Consider the following 18,210-nt stretch of genomic DNA (forward strand, 5'->3'; position numbering starts at 1 on the left):
ATTATCAATTGTGCAAAAGTTTTACTAACTTGGGTGCCTATCAGTTCAGCAGAGGAAGTCCGGACTGCACTCCGGAGTCTGAGCACTTTGACTGCCATCGGGTCTAGCACTGGGATTTAAGAGACCGTTAAAAAAAAAAAAATCATTGAATCTCCCTTGGCCTTACTTTTCCCCGTTTCTCCCCAGTTTTTACTAGCTACGAAGGACCTGGAAACCTGAGGTTGTGTGCTTTATTTTTTGTGAGAGCTTAAGGCAGAGAGGGACTGTGCACAGCCTCCCCAGATAAGAGGCAGAGATCGCGCAGGGAGAAACGCTAGCCCTAGGGCGCCCTAACTTCCAACCTGGGGAGCAATCCAAACCCGGAGGCCGGCGGGGGAGGGGGAGCCTCTTGTGGCGGTGGGGATGCGAGCGGATGCTCCCGGGTCAGCTCGGACTCTCGCCGGCTGAACCCAGAACCAGAGTGTAGGTGAGCCCGGCGGCGAAGAGGGACGCACGCCTTCGGGCCCGGAGGAGTTAGGTGACGTCACCTCCAGGAGGACTCGCTTTTTCATTAATGAAACCGGCCGGCGCGGGCGCATGCGCGGCAGGCCCCCTTTCCTCTCGCTTCCCCCTCCCCTTTCCCAGCCGCGCTCTCAGTCTCTAGCTCGCTCGCTCTCCCTCTCCCCGGGCCGTGGAAAGGATCCCACTTCCGGTGGGGTGTCATGGCGGCGTCTCGGACTGTGATGGCTGTGGGGAGACGGCGCTAGTGGGGAGAGCGACCAAGAGGCCCCCTCCCCTCCCCGGGTCCCCCTCCCCCGCCCCCCTTCCCCCTGCCTCCTCGCCAACGCCCCCTTCCCCTGTCCCCCTCCCGGCTCGGCGCAGGCCCCCCATCCCCACCCCCGTGGGAACGTTCGGAGCCTGCACTCCTCAGACCCTCTCCTCGCCTCTGCCCTCACCTCGGCCCCCGCTCCCCGCCCTCTTCCCGGCCCTGGGCGCCGGCCGGCCCGTCCCTCCGCCGCCCCCCGGCCGCGGGGAGGACATGGCCGCGCACAGGCCGGTGGAATGGGTCCAGGCCGTGGTCAGCCGCTTCGACGAGCAGGTAACGGGCCCGTGGCGGGCGGGAGGTGGGAGCGAAGTGGGGGTGGGGGCGGAGTGGGTGAGGGGAGGAAGGAGCAGCCGCCTCCCCCGCGGCTGCCTCGGGCTCGGGAGGAAAGGAAGGGGGGAACCAGAGGGGGTGGCCTAGGGGGAGGTGCGGGGAAGGAGGGGACGGCTGGTAGCTCTGGCTCCCCTTCCCTCCTAAGTCGGGGGGTGGGGCCTTTTCCCTGACCACCCCTCGGACCCTCCATCCCCTTTATCCCAGCCCTTCCGCTTGCTAATGAGGATGAGTGACCTGGGGGCGCTTTCAGGGGCTCTCCATCTGGATTTAATTATCCCCCCTTACTTTTTTTTTTTGAACGGAAGTGGGTAACCTTTAGGGGTTTCCCCTTACCTCAGTGGACCTCTGAACTGGGGGTAACTGAAGGAACCCCCAGGCTTGTCTTGTGTACCCCCAGTAGGAGAACGATAACATCCCGCCCCTCCCCCAGTTTCTTCAGCTTCCTCTCTTGGACGGGGAAGAGTAGAAGCAAGCAGGGAAAGCACAGGTTTTCTTACTTTCTGCTCCCTTGTCTCTGCCTGCCCCGAGAGCTCCAAGTGCACACACACACTGCACATCTTTTTGGTACCCCACATGGGCGTCCCCCCCCCCCATATCCTGATGAGACAAGACTGACATTTACATTGCCGTTGTAGTAGAAACCATGGTTCTCGTTCCCTTATGCTTCTGAAATATCTTTCCCTTTTTTCTTCCTTGGTAATTGCAGTTTCGCCCTTTATTTTGCCAGCGTCTGAGAATGTGAATTTTGCTTTCTTGAGTGAGAATCTTGGGGAGTAAGGGGAGAAGGATGAAAGGAAAAGTGGGAAACTGCATCTGAGTCCCTGACAACAGAGAGCAAGGACAGCTGGGATGTGGTCCTGGAGCCCATAATTCTGCTAGTATTTTGTTGTTTTTAACTCTCACCTCTTGGTTGACAAGAGAACTTTCATTGAGAATATTTGGGGTGGAAAAAAAAAGTTTCATAGCTTGGGGAGGTGCCTTTTTATTCCCTGAGCTTCACACACTGAATCCTGGGGCTGATCAGAATGAATGCACACGAAGCCTTTTGTCAGTGGGAATTAGTTTAACTTTGTGTTGCTGTAGGTAGTTGGGGATGGTGTAAAGGGATGCTTTTTGCAGGTGTGTTCTACCTGGGCTTCCTGTGATGAGGGAACTGTTTAAGATCGAATCAATCTATTTTGTTTACTGGATACAATCATAAAAGTGATCATGGGAGCTGAATGGAGTGGGGAGGGGGGCTCCACTTTTATTGGATCCACAAACATTTCCTTACAGGACTCATAGTGTTTCTGACCTACCTGAAAGATATTTGGGAATAGAGAGCAGGATTGAGAAGAAACTACAGAGATAAAATAGAATTACAAAGCTGTCAGGGGCTTGCAGGAGTTGTCTCACCCATTCTTCTCCTTCCAGACCAAAAAGCATCTAAACCAAGTGTACTACTAATCTATCTGAGGGAGTAAAATGTTACTGCATTTATTTGGGTTGTTATTGATAGAGCATTAGATTAAAAACTTGAGAGAAAAGACTTTCTCTGTGTAATCTTGAAAAAGGATTTAAAAAGCACATGGAAGAACCCCAAAGCTGAGCCTTGTGGACAGCATAATCTGGATGCAGGAATTTGAAGGATTCACACCATCATTGTTCTCCAATTTTTTTTTTAAATAATTTTTTCCCAGTTTTTAAACTTTATTTCTTCTTGCCTGTTGATCTCTAGGCTTATCTGCTACATAAGAAAAAGATAGTTTTCTAAATTTTAAAATAAGGATGATTTTGATTATATGCCCAGTAATGCAAGTAAATATTTCCTTCTTTTAGGTCTCCAGCATTAAAGGACCTTAGGCTTTGTTGTTTGCCTTGTTATGAATATTGTGGGATCAAACTTGCCACCATCTGTTAAAAATTAAGAACATAAGAGTTTTAAACGGAAGCATTTTTTAAAAAATATATTCCTTATGTTGTAATTAAGAGAAAGATACATAGGGCAAATTATTCCTCACATTTTTCTCTTACAAGGTTAAAGCCCACTGATTATGATACAAAAGTATAAGGGTTTTCAGTGTTTAATATAAGGTACTTCTTTGTATACCTTAACTTACTACAGAAGTAATAAATGTTTAATTCAGATTAGAGTTTACCTTGAGGTTGGAAAGTGAGACAACTGAGGCACAGATATATTAAATGACTTTCCAAGGTCACATAGCAGATAATAACAAGAGCCTCAGTATGAAAAGTATCGAATGCTGCACAATCAGGAATACTTTTTCTGAAAAGTATCTCGTAGGATTTGTTTTAATAACCCGTTAAGTATAGTTGAGAGAAGAGTTTACATTTTTATTGAGGGGAAGGAAAGCTCTACATGTAGTGAGAGGTATTTGTATAAGAGTCTTAAATGTTTCAGCTCTTTCTAAAAGTTTTAAGTTTTGGATATATTGTCTATATTTTGTTTCACTGGGTCCGGAGGGATTCAGGCTGCTTTTTATTAGAGCTAAGACGTGTGTATATTGAGCCAGAGAGCATGTGCAAGTCTAAAGGTAGCAACTCTGTTTATGATTGAATTGATGTTTTTGTTGGCCTTCTAACATTTAAGGTGATTAAAGCAGAAAAGCACTGCTAGCCATTGCTGATAACGTTTTGTACTCTGATGGGTATTGCTTGGCAACTTGATGCGGTAGACTGTTAAAAGAAGTGGTAGTGTTCCATCTTGATGTTTTGAGCTTAAGTCCTTGTTTCCAAGTGGTAAATGAAATTGCTGTAATATGCTAGTATTGCACCTAAACGTAATATTTATGGCCTAAGTTGAATGATTCTTACCAATTTTAAATGTAGTTACCTCTTTGATTAGGGAAATGGCAGTTGCAAAGATGGAAGGCCAGAAAGGTGAATGAATGTATCAGTTATATCTTCTGCTTCTCTGTGACCTGCCTTTACGGTACTGAATAGTAAGTTTGAAATTGGCAAATTTTAGGTGTGTAGCTGTAAATTGTGGCTTATTAGGTTACTTAACAAATTATAGAAAATCTTGTTACATGCCCCACCTAGCTCTGTGTGCCCCACCTGTTCTGTAGGACTTTGTTTCTCTCTTTTTTTTTTTTTCCTTAAGATTCATTTATTTGATAGAGAGAGAGGAAGTGAGAGCTGGGGAAGGGGCAGAGGGAGAGGGAGAGAATCTCAAGCTGACTGCCTGCTGAGTGTGGAGCCAGATGCGGGGCTTGATCTCATGACCCTGAGATCATGACCTGAGCCAAAATCAAGAGTCGGATGCTCAACTGAATGAGCCACCCAGGCACCCCAGTAGGACTTTGTTTCTGAAAGGGCATGTAAGAAAATTGTGGTTATTTGTAGATTTTTTCCTTTTTTTTTTTTAAAGAAATTGGAAAAAAAGGTATTCCCCAAATGATTTGTCATAAATATATTCATTTAAGCATTTATAGTTTCCGTATCTGGTCAAGTAAAAACAGTATTTAACACTCCCTCCCATTTTTAAGAGCATATTAGAGAATAAACTCTGATTTTTGATATGAAATCATTGCATATTAGTTATTATAAATTGAATGCTAATTGGAATGCCCTTTGAATATGTGGTATAAAACACACATGGTATAAAATGATTGGCAAGGGGCGCCTGGGTGGCTTAGTCGGTTAAGCTCGGACTCTTGATTTTGGCTTAGGTCATGATCTCAGGGTCCTGGGATCAAGCCCCACATCCAGCTCCACACTCAAGTGGGGAGTCTGCTTGAGGATTCTTTTTTTTTTTTAATTTTAAAGATTTTATTTATTTATTTGAGAGAGAGAATGAGATAGAGCATGAGAGGGTGGAGGGTCAGAGGGAGAAGCAGACTCCCTGCTGAGCAGGGAGCCCGATGCGGGACTCGATCCCGGGACTCCAGGATCATGACCTGAGCCGAAGGCAGTCGCTTAACCAACTGAGCCACCCAGGCGCCCCTGCTTGAGGATTCTATCTCCCTCTCCCTCTGCCCCTCCACCTGCCTCATGTGTGTGCACATGCTCTCATAAATAAATAAATCTTAAAAATGATTGGCAAGTGTCTTTGAGGTTATAAACCACATGTTAATTGGCTAAATAGATTTGTAAAACTTTGAAGCTGTTTTGGATTAAAAAAAAAATCTAGGGGTGCTGGGTGGCTCAGTGGTTAAGCGTCTGCCTTCGGCTCAGGTCATGGGCCTAGGGTCCTGGTATAGAGCCCCACATTGGGCTCCCTGCTCGGTGGGAAGCCTGCTTCTCCCTCTCCCACTCCCCCTGCTTGTGTCCCCTCTCTCGCTGTTTCTCTCTCTGTCAAATAAATAAAATCTTAAAAAAAAAAAAAAAAAAATCTCCTAGCCTAGCCTTGTTCTTAAAGCCTTGTCTGCCATTTTTATAAGGCCTTAAAAGTAGTTGAAAATGAATACTCTTTTGGCGAGGGGTATTTTATGGTGAGGAAAAAATGCTTATTCTTTATTCTGGAACTCACTTTTAATTATTTTTTTTAAGATTTTATTTGAGAACAAGAGAGAGTGAGCGAGCATGAGTGGTGGGGTCAGGGGCAGAGAGAGAGGGAGAAGCAGGCTCCCTGCTGACCAGGAAGCCGATGTGGGGTTTGATCCAGGACCCCAGGATCATGACCTGAGCCGAAGGCAGATGCTTAACCTACTGAGCCACCCAGGCATCCCTGGAACTCATATTTTTAAAAAATTTCTTACCACTGGTCCTCAATTCTCTATGCTCCCTCACTCCCCTTACCTTATGTAGCATCTGATTTAACTTTTCTTTATGTGACTGCCTTCCTTTTTGCCTTCAAGCTTACTAAGATTTCTTTTCTCAAACATTTACTTGGTCCTGTAGCTTTCTCTCAGTGGATCATTTTTTTTTTCTTTTTGTTGCCAGATACCTGCTGCCCCTACTGTTTATCCACCCATTTCCTTTATAGCTGAAAACTAGCTTCTGCCTCTGCTTTCCTTGTGGATTGCTGCTTTCTTGAAAGTGATTCCTTCTGGCAAACACTGGTTTTTCTCAACCGTAGTGCCGCTGTGGTATTCTATTACCTCTGGAAACCAGTCTACTGGAATTCCTAAGAAAACAGTACTGACTTGTATGTGTGCTTGCAGATCCTTATATATTGATGTGCTCATCGATCCTTGGAAGGATTTGCTTTCTCTGTCGTACCGTACTGCGTATCACTGAACTGGGGTTCCTAAATGGGGTCTGAGTTTTCTGCTATTTACTACCTCTGTCCTTATGCTAGCCATTATTAGATCTCTGTGGATCTAGATTTTCCTCATCTGTCAGAAAAGAATTAACTAGAAAATCTCTAAGGTTCTCTATCTAGTTTAAATATTCGATGATTTTAATATTTTAATAGCATCTCCCCATGCCATAACAGTCCATTGGGAGCTGACTCCACTTAATTTACCAAACTGTTTCTCATTATGCCTCAGCATGCACCTATGTCCCAGACAGGTTGGCTCAGTCTCTTCTGTATATATCATGCTTATTCCTGCCTCTCAGCCTTTGTTGATGCCAGCCCCTGCCTGAATGCTTTCTCGTCCTCTGTGCTTTTAAAATTCCTATCCATCAATGTGCACCTCAAGCTTCAAGCTTCATTTTCCCCATGAAGTCTTTTCAGATTAAACTCACTGCAGTCTCACTTCTTGGTGTGCTTGTCACCTGGGGTTTCTCCCCTCAGGAGGGTTGATTGAACATAGCTTAGTATTTGCTTTTCTCTTTTTGTTAAATAGAGTGTAAACTTTCTAAAAAGCAAGAAACCTCTGGTAGAATTGTCATATAGTCACCCCAGGGCCCTGCATAGTTATGAGCATATAGTGTGTCATTGATGGAATGTTTTGTATATGATTCCTGGTTGAAAGATTGATTGGCTAAAAGGAGTGGTGATTTTGACTTTTAAATGGAAATAACTGAATTTTAATCTAGTGTTTGTAATAGCCTAGGTCTTACAAGTTAAATGATATTTTAATCACGAATAGTTTTTTTTTTTTAAGTGATAGCTTTGAGGAACTTGCACATATTTATATTTCTTCCCACAGAGCTAACATGTTTTATGAATCAAGTTTCAGATCTGGTGGTCTTGGATTTGTCACTTGCTTTTAGTGGTAAGTTTCTATATAAGGAAATTTTTTGCAGTAGTCTGATAGGATCATGAATGCAAAGCGCTTTGAAAAATCTGAAAGTATGTAAATGTGAGATTTACACATTTTCTTTACAGCTTATTGACTTTTGTGTTTTCACTAAATAAGGGAGATTGACTGGTCTCTGCATATTCCCCCGAAATGTACCTTGACTGATACACATGCATCACTGTAGCATTCATTGATAAATACTTAGGGTACTGAGTGCAACCTTATGTAACATATCATGGATGTCTGTAGTTGATTTTTCTTGCTTTATCATCTAATTTATAGCAAATGTATTATATGGCTCCTCAAGTTTGGGACGTTTAATATAAAAGTGTCATAAGGTATTGTGTGAATTCGGCCAGCAATATTGTTATATTTTATTTTATTTTTTTAAGAGATTTTTTTTTTTAAGATTTTATTTATTTGAGAGAGAGAGTGCGCATGAGCACAAGCTGGGGGGAGAGACAGAGGGAGAGGCAGACTCCCAGGACGCTGGGGTCATGATCTGAACCAAAGGCAGACACTTAAACAACTGAGCCACCCAGGCACCCCTGATTTTAACTATTCCTATATGTGACATTTTGAACAATAGGAAATTAGGTTCTTAAATCTGCTTCCTCTTCTTCTTTTATTTTATTATTATTTTTTGATGTGTTTAGCATGAAGAATTTTGTGCTTATAGGAAAGGTTAGTGATCTATTACAATACGGTAGTGCCTTACTTTTACATCTTTTTTCTTTGGATTACTGAGACTGCTATGGGGCATTTTTGTTTTAGTCTTCAAATTTCGTATTTTGGGGTTCTTTATAGATTCTGTATTGTTGCATTTTAACAACATGCTTTTAAAGGTGAGCAGTATATTAATTAAGAACATGTATTTTGTAGATGTGTTCCTTCAGCTTCAGTCTGTTCTTCATTGGGAGTTATGTGTGTGTATCAGACAAGGGACAGGAGGTATAAGAAGGCTTTTTTTTTTTTTTAAGGACGTTTAAGGAGGAGAATATTCCATAGATGTAGAAGGGGAGGTTTGTGGGGAGGTTAGCTTAAACTGTTAAAAGGCTTAGAATCAATACTGAAGCAGAATATGGGCATCTTAAGCTCTTTCTTTGCAGAGGATTGACTTGTATTTATAAAAGCATTGGCTTATTTTATCTGAGATCTTTTAGAATACCCCATTTTCTTGCGGGTGGAGAGGGAAAGATGAGACAAAGTTTGTTTTGACCTTGAAGAATAGAAAAGTTAAGGTGTTTAACATTGTAGTGACTAATTTTAAGTTTCAGCAATCTGTAAAATTCTGTATCATACTGTCAGAACCTTCAGTAAACAGCACTCTGAGAGGTTGTGCTGAAGAAAATTTTAACATTGTAGAATATGAATAACTGGAATTGGTAGTGCCCTCATTAAAGTCTCTTAAGGTACGCACAGTAGACTGCCTCTCTGACCACTTCAGATGTCCAGTGCCAGTGATGTAGAGTTACCTTCTTTAGTTCTCTGAGAGTGGCTTTAGAGCCGTTGACTTTATCATCAAAAGAACTGTTGAGACAAGAAAGCCCCAAGCTAATATGGAATCCCATCCTATTATGATGAAGAATTGGAATTATTCTCTAAACCTTTACATGTTTTTTACTATAAATGGCACTGATTACTTTGCAGTAGCAATAACTTGAGGTGCAAACTCCCGGATTGCATATTTTCTTTAAACCACAGGTAGGCTCTCTTTTGGTTTGGCTTAAGGTTGCCACTACAGTCTACAAGCTGTTGCCTGCCCCTATTCATATTTTGTAGCTTTGAGTGTCTTATCCTATTGCATTTCAGAGAACTTACTTAACTTTTCCTGATGAAATCCTTTCCCCCTTCACTTCACATCCCCCAAGCAGGGTGGTATATCTAGTGTCAGAGGCATGAAATTAATTGAGCAAATAGCAGGACTTTTAGGAATATATTTTAAAGGTTTTTTACCTAACTTATTTTATTTTATTTTTTTAAAGATTTTATTTATTTATTTGACAGAGACACAGCGAGAGAGGGAACACAAGCAGGGGGAGTGGGAGAGGGAGAAGCAGGCCTCCTGCGCAACAGGGAGCCCGATGCCTGGCTCGATCCTAGGACCCTGGGACCATGACCTGAGCCGAAGGCAGACGACCAACAACTGAGCCACCCAGGCGCCCCTTACCTAACTTATTTTTAATCATAGTTTTATACTATGTATAAAGGTAGTGACCTTGTGGGTAATTACCACGCATAAGAATCTCAAGTGACCCTTTTCACTTTACTTGTTGACAGCTTTCCTTGGGTAGTCTTCATAGTAATTTGGGCATGAGAAAACAACCACCTCAAATTTGTGATGACAGTAAACTAGGTGGTAAAAAAAACAAAAACAAAACCTTTTTTTTATAGCTTTCAGGGTGGCTTTGGACCAGTCACTTCTCTGAACTTCAGTTTTTTATGTTTTCTTCTATAAAATGGGGATAATACCTGCCTACTCATATCTTGGGCTTGTTTAGTGTCTTAGGTGTGAATCTTACATGAAAGGAAGCTGTAAAGTCATAAAAATGTATTACTGTGATTATCATCATGTGCAGTATTTTTTCTATCCCTTCTTTATAGTTTGATTATTATTACATTATTATATAGTTTGGTATTACTATTACTTTGCATGAGGAAAAATGAAACTAGAGATGCAGAGCAACTTGTCCACAATCATATGACATGTAATTAATTGAGTTTAAACTAGAGTGTGGGTGTTAATCCTTAGAGCAGTAACTTTTCAATAAAGCTTTACAAAAAAAGATCTAAATTTTTTGAACAGATAGCACAAATATGTAAAGTGAGAAATGTATTATTGTTTCTTCACTCAAAGTTGAGTTGTTAACATTTTGCCTTTTATGTTCATGTGAGTGTATCTAGAAATCTTTTAACACATCTGGTCATGTGTTAGAAATAGACATAACTAGACATACATTTTAAACATTATATCTTTGATTTCATTATTTATCATTCTTTTCACCTTATCAAAGCTTCTTTGGCTGTTAGGAGAAGTTGTAAAATTGTTCCCCCCCCCTTTTTTTTAGATTTTAATTATCTGTGTGAGAGAGAGAGAGAGAGAGAGAGATAGTGTGCACATGGAGAGCATGGAGTGGGGGAGAAGCAGAGGGAGAGGGACAAGCAGACTCCGCCCTGAGTACTGAGCCTGACTGGGGGGGGGGGGGTCGATCTCACAACCCTGAGATCATGACCTGTGCCAAGATCAAAAGTCAGATGCTTAACGGACTGAGTCACTCAGGCACCCCAAAATTGTTCCCCTTTTATTTTAGTTTTATAACATTGCATTATATTCATTGCAGATTTTTAGGTGAAGAGAGTTGAATAAGAAGGTGAGAGAATAGAGTTTGTTAGAATACCAACAGGAATGTACAATTATAAATGTGAGACTATGTATTTATTTCATTTTTTATCTTGGCGTTTTACTGTCCAGTTTCATAAAATTGGTTTTCATACTCTAAGAACATTCCATTTAGGATTTGATTAAATTTGAGCCAACTCTTTAAACTTTGGTAGTATTTGAGTGCTTTAGCCTATTGGATTTTTGGGTATTCCTGTTTTTTTTTTTTTTTTCTTTTTTTACTTGTTATATATGTTTTCAGTCCTGCGCTCCTCCCCCACTCCCCCCCAAACCATTCATCCTGACTTTTGGAATATCTTTTCACCATCCATCTCAGCTCAGGGCTGGGAAAATGTTTTTTTTATACTCCAGGCAGGTCTTCCTTTTGGGTAATGGACTGAAGTGGGGGGGGGGGGAGCATTTGTATTTCCTGTTATGTTTCAGTTTTGGCCTCTTATAACTGAATTTGCAAGTAGAGAATGGAAGTAGGAGGTTTTGTTTTGGTCAAATGTTGGCAACAAAGATCAATGAAGACCTGTGCTTTGGTTTCTGCCTTGACTCAACTACCTTGTGATATGTAAATCTAAATTCTGAGTTGTTTCATTATCTGTAAAACAGGAGAAATAGGATCTGACAGTCTAAAACTTTTATAATTCTTAAAACGGATAGATTTTTGTTTTATATTTTAGAGCCAGTCCTCTGAAAAAAATCATTCCGGTCACTAATTGATTAGTCACAGATCCTTAGTTAGAGGGAATCTGAGATTATTTAAATCCACTTCTGCAGTAGCCTTGGCAGATGATTGTCCAACCTCTATTTGGACATTTATTTAAAAAAAAAATACAGTAGTAATTCATGTTCATTGTTGAAATTCAGTAAATCACACACAGACAAAATGAATAAAAGTCATTTATAATACCACACTGCAGAGAGAACCACAGTTAAAATTTTAGTATATAATTAAGTGTGCTGATTCTGAAATCAGACTGTCTGGGTTTGAATTCTTGGGCTCTGCTTTGCCACTGTTTCCTAGCCCGTGGCCAGTTTACTTCTTCAAGCTTCAGTTTCTTCACTTGTAAAATAGTCAGTAAAAGTATCTAATTTTCAGAGATGGTTGTGAGATTTAAATTAGGAAATATGTGTAAAGCATGTTGCATGGGTTCTTGCACATGGAAGGAGCTCAATAAATGTTAGCTACTGTTGTTAGGTTGTTGGAATTGAATGAGATACATTGTTTTATAATCTCCCTTTTTTTTTTAAAAGATTTTATTTATTAGAGAGAGAGAGATCACGAGCAGGGGCGGGGGGTAGAGGGAGAAGCAGACTCCCCACTAAGCAGGGAGCCTGATGCAGGACTCGAGGGATCATGACCTGAGTGAAGGCAGATGCTTAACCGACTGAGCCACCCAGGCGCCCTATAATCTGCTCTTTTAACATACCAACATAATGTGAACATTTGCCCATTTGATTACATTTTCTTTTACAGTATTTTTTTTTTTTAAAGATTTTATTTATTCATGAGAGAGAGAGAGAGAGAGAGAGGCAGAGGGAGAAGCAGGCTCCCAAGGAGCAGGGAGCCCGATGCGGGACTCGATCCCAGGGTACTGGGATCATGACCTGAGCCGAAGGCAGACGCTTAACCATCTGAGCCACCCGGGCGCCCTCTTTTACAGTATTTAAAAATTTTAAGTAATTTAAATTTTTAAAAATATTTTAGAATTTTCTATATCGAACATGTTTATAATCAGAAAAACAACCAGTAACAAAGGAAATATTACTTTATAAAATATGATTAGAATATATTAGTGTACAAAGTTATAATCTCAGTTTCTAGCAGTGTAAGGTTAACATAGAAGTAGGATTTGAATGAAATGAATATAAGATTAAAATATAAGGGCTTGTTACGGTACCTTCAGCTATCTAGGTGATAGGGGGACCATGACCTGAGTACAAGCGCAATCTCCTTGATGGGTCTATTGATTTTAGAGTTTTCAAGGATGGTTATGTGGTTGCACTGTACAAAGTTTAGCCAGTCTCATTGAAGACATTAGGTTAAATCCTTTATCTTTTCTTATCTGTTACAAATAATACTATGGTATGTAATCTTATTTTGCCCTCTGGGTGACCAGAGATACTACATCTCAAGGTAATCCATTCCATTAGTTAAAATAGTAGTTATTAAATACTCAAATTGAGCCTCATCTGTCATATCAGTAAACATTTAAGTGTTTTTGTGATACATGCTGAGCATTGTGGTAAATGCTGGGGTTATAAAGACAAGATACGGCTCTTGCTCTCAAGGTACCTAAAGTCTGATAAGGAAGAAAGACAATAAGAAAATTATGGTAAATATTTTGATAGATGCATAGTGTATAATGGGTGCGTGTAAGAAGAGCACTTAATTTACTTTACTATTTATTTATTTATTTATTTATTTATTTAGTTAGTTAGTTAGTTAGTTAGTTAGTTAGTTAAATAGGTTCAATGCCCCAATGTGGGGCCTGAACTCACAACCCTGAGATCAGGAGTCAGATGCTGTACCCACTGAGCCAGCCAGGCACCCCTGAGGAGCAAATTTAGACTGGGCAGTCAGGGAGAGCTTGTCAGGGAAAATAAAGCCTGAACTGTATTATCAATCTTGTAGGGTCTTGTATGCTATACAAAAATGTTTAAACTCTCTTTTGAAGGCTTTGGGCAAATATTTCATCTAATGCCTTATCCTTACATGAGGGAGATTGAAGAATATAATAAAGGGAAATGATTTTATGAGGTACCACAGGAGGTAGAAGAAAATAGGGATCTTAAATTCAGGTAGTGGAATTAGAGACTGAGATGGTAGAGAAGGAAAGAATGGGTTTATCATAGTTGTTGGAGTCAATGAGAATGGGTGCAGTTTTTTTTTTACTTTTATTTTTATTTTTTATTCTTCTGTTAATCCCCATACATTACATCATTAGTTTTAGATGAAGTGTTCCATGATTCATTGTTTGTGCATAACACCCAGTGCTCCATGCAGAATGTGCCCTCCTCAATACCCACCACCAGGCTAACCCATCCTCCCACTCCCCTCCCCTCTAGAACCCTCAGTTTGTTTTTCAGAGTCCATCGTCTCTCATGGTTCGTCTACCCCGAGAATGGGTGCAATTTAAGGACACTTAGCAATACAGGACATTATTAAGGACTCAGCTGAATTTGGAGACCATTATCTTTGTTATGGTCATAGTCACTAAAATTAAGATCAAGGAAGGTTAAAGATCAGATGTTGGATAGGTGGTCCACCTTGATATTGAAGTCACCTAGATTAGAGTTGCCAGATTTAGCAAATAGGATGTCTAGTTAAATGTGAATTTCAGGGGCACCTGGGTAGTTCAGGCTGTTAAGTGTCCAACTCTTGGTTTTGGCTCAGTTTGTGATCTCAGGGTGGTCAGATCCAGCCCCGTGTTCGGCTCCATGCTCAGCGTGGATCCTGCTTAAGATTCTCTGGCTCGCTCTTTCCCTCTGCCCCCTCCCTGCTCCCACTTGCACATGCACTCTCTCTAGAGAGAGAGAGAGAATCCTAAGCAGGCTCCATGCTCAGTGCAGAGCCCAATGCGGGGCTTGATCTCACAACCCTGAGATCATGACCTGAGCTGAAATCGAGTTGGTTGCTTAACCAACTGAGCCACCCAGGTGCCCGCCCCTGCTAAAATAAATAAATAATAAAATCTTTAAAAAAGAAATGTGAATTTCAGATAAATAATGGATAAATTTAGTATAAGTATGTCCCAAATATTGATGGGACATACTTATACTAAAAAGAATTATTCATGTTTATTTGAAATTCAAATTTAATTGGAAGTCCTATATTTTATCAGGTAACACAAACCTAGATGATACTGGATGGTGATGGATTTGAGATAGAGGAGTGACTGAGCTGGGAGCCAAATTGTTTTGATGATGGGGGAAAATATCTAGAAAGTTGTAGGTGACTGTGACAAGGTTATTTTTTTAAATTTAGGTATAGTTGACATACGATATTATATTAGTTTCAGATGTATAACATACTTATTTGACATTTACGTACATTATGAAGTGATCACCATAAGTCTAGTTATCATCTGTCATCATACATAGTTATTTCAGTATTATTGACTATATTCCCTATGCTGTACTTTATATCCCCATGACTTATTTTGTAACTAGAAGTATGTACCTTTCAATCCCCTTCACCTATTTTACCCATCCTCTTACTCCACTCCCCTCTGGCAATCACCAGTTCATTCTCTGTTTCTGTTTTGTTTGTTAATTTGTTTTTTATTTTATTTTTTAAAAATTTTATTTATTTATTTTTAAAGATTTTATTTATTTATTTATTTGACAGAGAGAGACACAGCGAGAGAGGGAACACAAGCAGGGGGAGTGGGAGAGGGAGAAGCAGGCTTCCCGCAGAGCAGGGAGCCCGATGTGGGGCTCGATCCCAGAACCCTGGGATTATGACCTGAGCCAAAGGCAGACGCCCAATGACTGAGCCACCCAGGCGCCCCTTGTTTTGTTTTTTAGATTCCACATGTAAGTGGAATCATACAGTATTTGTTTTTCTCAGTCTGACTTACTTCACTTTGCTTAATACCCTTTTAGGTCCATTCATGTTGTCATAAATGGTACAATGGTCGTCAGTACTCAGGCATAACATTTTTCATCCTTTTTCTCAGTATTCTTGTATATGAGGGTGTTTTGTGATGTTTAAAAAAGTAGGGGCACCTGGGTGGCTTAGTCGGTTAAGCGTCTGCTTTCAGTTCAGGTCATGATCTCAGGGTCCTGGATTTGAACCCCACATCAGGCTCCCTGCAAAGAGCCTGCTTCTCCCTCTTCCTCTGCCTGCCACTCCCCCTGCTTCTACTCTCTCTAATAAATAAATAAAATCTTTAAAAAATAATAATAAGGGGCGCCTGGGTGGCTCAGTCGTTGGGCGTCTGCCTTCGGCTCAGGTCATGATCCCAAGATCCTGGGATCGAGCCCCGCATCGGGCTCCCTGCTCAGCGGGGAGCCTGCTTCTCCCCCTCCCACTCCCCCTGCCTGTGTTCCCTCTCTCACTGTCTCTCTGTCAAATAAATAAATAGAATCTTAAAAAAAAAAATAATAAATGCCTTAAAAAAGGCTGAGCATCAGGTAGACTATATTTTTGGTATTCATTTGATTAGTGTAGTAAACCCATCAGCAAATATTAATTGGCATATGTGTGCAAGTGTGCTTTATTTTATTTTTTTAAGATTTTATTTATTTGAGCGAGAGCACACACATGCACGAGCAGTGGGAAGGGGGCAGAGGGAGAGGGAGAAGCAGACTCCCCGCTGTGCAGGGAGCCTGATGCATGACTTGATCCCAGGACCCTGGGATTGTGATCTTGGCCGAAGGCAGACATTTAACCAACTGAGCCACCCAGGCACCCATTTGTGTGTGTGTGTTTTTTTTTAAAGTTTTATTATGAAAAGTTTCAAACATACACAAAAGTAGAAAGATGATTGTAAATGAATCTCCATGTGCCCATTACCCAGCTTCTACTCAGTTTTTTTCATCCATACTCCTACTCATTTCTTGCTCAGTACTTCTCCATTTTGAAGCAACCATAGTTATTATTTCAGCCTGACTTATTCTTATATTGACTTTAAGAGCTTGTGATATAAAAACAGTACTCAATTAGGAATCAGAACACTTGAATTTGAGTTCTAACTTTCTGAGAAATGAGTTAAGCTGGGCAAGTCAAGCTGTCTGAACCCTACATTCCTAATCTTTTGAAGGGAGCATGGATTGTGGAGGGGACATAAGGTTACTCCCCTATTTCACAGGGCTGTGTGAATGAAAAATATGAGATGAGATGAGATAATATATGTGAAGGTACTTTGTAAACTTAATACAAGTAAAATTTCTTTCTTGTTAGTAAATGATGCTTCCTTCTATAAGGGCTTAAAAGTCATCTGCATAATAATCAGTTTTAGAATTATCTGGTTTTTGACGTTAAATTCAGTCCATAGTCCTGAAGTCATATTTTCACCTTTACCCACCTCTGTTGTTTTGACAATTGAGGCAACATTTTCTCGTTCCCAGTCTGGCACCTTTCTATTTTTCATGAGTTCTCAAAGTTCACTGACAGTGTTTCCCTTATCACGTTTCTAAATTTTCATGTGTACTCTTGGGTTAGTTAGGTAGACTTGAATTTAGATAAAACAGGTGTGTGGGGTCTTTATGCTTTAAGAGTTCTGATGGCTCTCAACAGTGCTCTTTTTCAAATGTGAAGATCATTTTGTTTTCTGGTAGAACAATTAGAGGTACAATTGAATTGAATAGTTATGCTTTTATCTCCTCCTGCTATTATACTATGTATTCTAACCAGTGGTTCTTGTCCTTTCTCCTCTTCATCTTAATATATTTTCAAAAGCTGTTAAATGTTTTAACATTTTTTTCCTTTAAAATATTTAGTTACTCTGAACTTTTAGCTTGTTTTTATACTCCTCTATCAAATTGTCTATTAGATATAGTATATGTTCTTTCTTAAATGTCCTTATCAATATTGAGCTGTAGGAGAGGGCAGCAGAGGAACAACTGGTACAGACACATTAATTTATGTAGAAATGCCAGCTTTATCAGATCACTTAAGACTCATGTTAAAAGTATAGATTTCCTGGCCCCACTGAACATGTGAGTGCTAGAGTTATGGACAATGGGTTGCAGTTTAAAAAATCTCCTCCAGTCATTTTGATGTAAAGCTGGGTTTATGAATCCCTGCTGTATGATATGCAGGGAGACTTCAGATTATGGGCAGTATTTAGGAGGTCATAGTATAGTCATCTGTAGCACCACAACAAGTAGAAAGAAACTGGGTGAACTTTGAAAATCACATTATAAAAAATATTGGAGGGGTGTAGAAATAATAGGACTAGGTGAATTAAAATTCCAGAGGTGGAAGAGCCCTTTGTAGGTGAGAAGACGATTGCTGACATTTGCTGATTCTGGACACAGACTGGAGAAAAAGGATAAACCAGAGGTGAACTGAGTCTTACTAAAACTGCAGCCTAGCATTGACAGTTCAATTCCTGAATGGATTAAAATGATCAGCCTCTGTCATCCCTTTTGGCTAATAGAGTAAATGGGGAACTCCCCCTGGGAAGATATGTTGTAGAGTTTCTGAGATTCTTTCATTTATAATATCCAGCATACAGTGAACAATTTCTAAAAAATTCAAAAGGTGGAAAACTGTGATTCATAATCAATAAGAAAAATAGGAGCGCCTGGGTGGCTCAGTCACTAAGCGTCTGCCTTCGGCTCAAGTCATGATCCCGGGGTCCTGGGATAGAGCCTCACATTGGGCTCCCTGCTCCATGGGAAGCCTGCTTCTCCCTCTCCCACTGCCCCTGCTTGTGTTCCCTCTCTCGCTGTGTCTCTCTCTGTCAAATAAATAAAATCTTTAAAAAAAAAAGAAAAAAAAAAAGAAACTGTAGAAGTAGACCCATGTTAGTTCAAATTAGCAGACAAGGACTTTAAAATAACTATAATATGCTAAAGAAAATATAGGAAAAGATGGACAA

At 40.5% G+C, this 18,210-nt stretch overlaps 1 protein-coding gene across 2 annotated transcripts in view; it reads left to right on the plus strand.

Annotated features, from left to right (window-relative positions):
- The first annotated feature begins 839 nt into the window (after positions 1-839).
- The window catches only part of NF1 (neurofibromin 1), a 289,204-nt gene continuing 271,833 nt past the window's right edge, over positions 840-18,210 (plus strand). For both annotated transcript variants that reach the window (XM_035027762.1, XM_035027763.1), the window contains exon 1: positions 840-1,078. In XM_035027762.1, coding sequence (XP_034883653.1) covers positions 1,019-1,078 — 60 coding nt within the window. In that variant the 5' untranslated portion in view covers positions 840-1,018. The remainder of the gene's footprint in view (positions 1,079-18,210) is intronic.

The sequence above is a fragment of the Mirounga leonina genome, unplaced genomic scaffold (assembly GCF_011800145.1).
Source record: "Mirounga leonina isolate KUSES-001 unplaced genomic scaffold, KU_Mleo_1.0 Mir_200, whole genome shotgun sequence".
NCBI lineage: Eukaryota > Metazoa > Chordata > Mammalia > Carnivora > Phocidae > Mirounga > Mirounga leonina.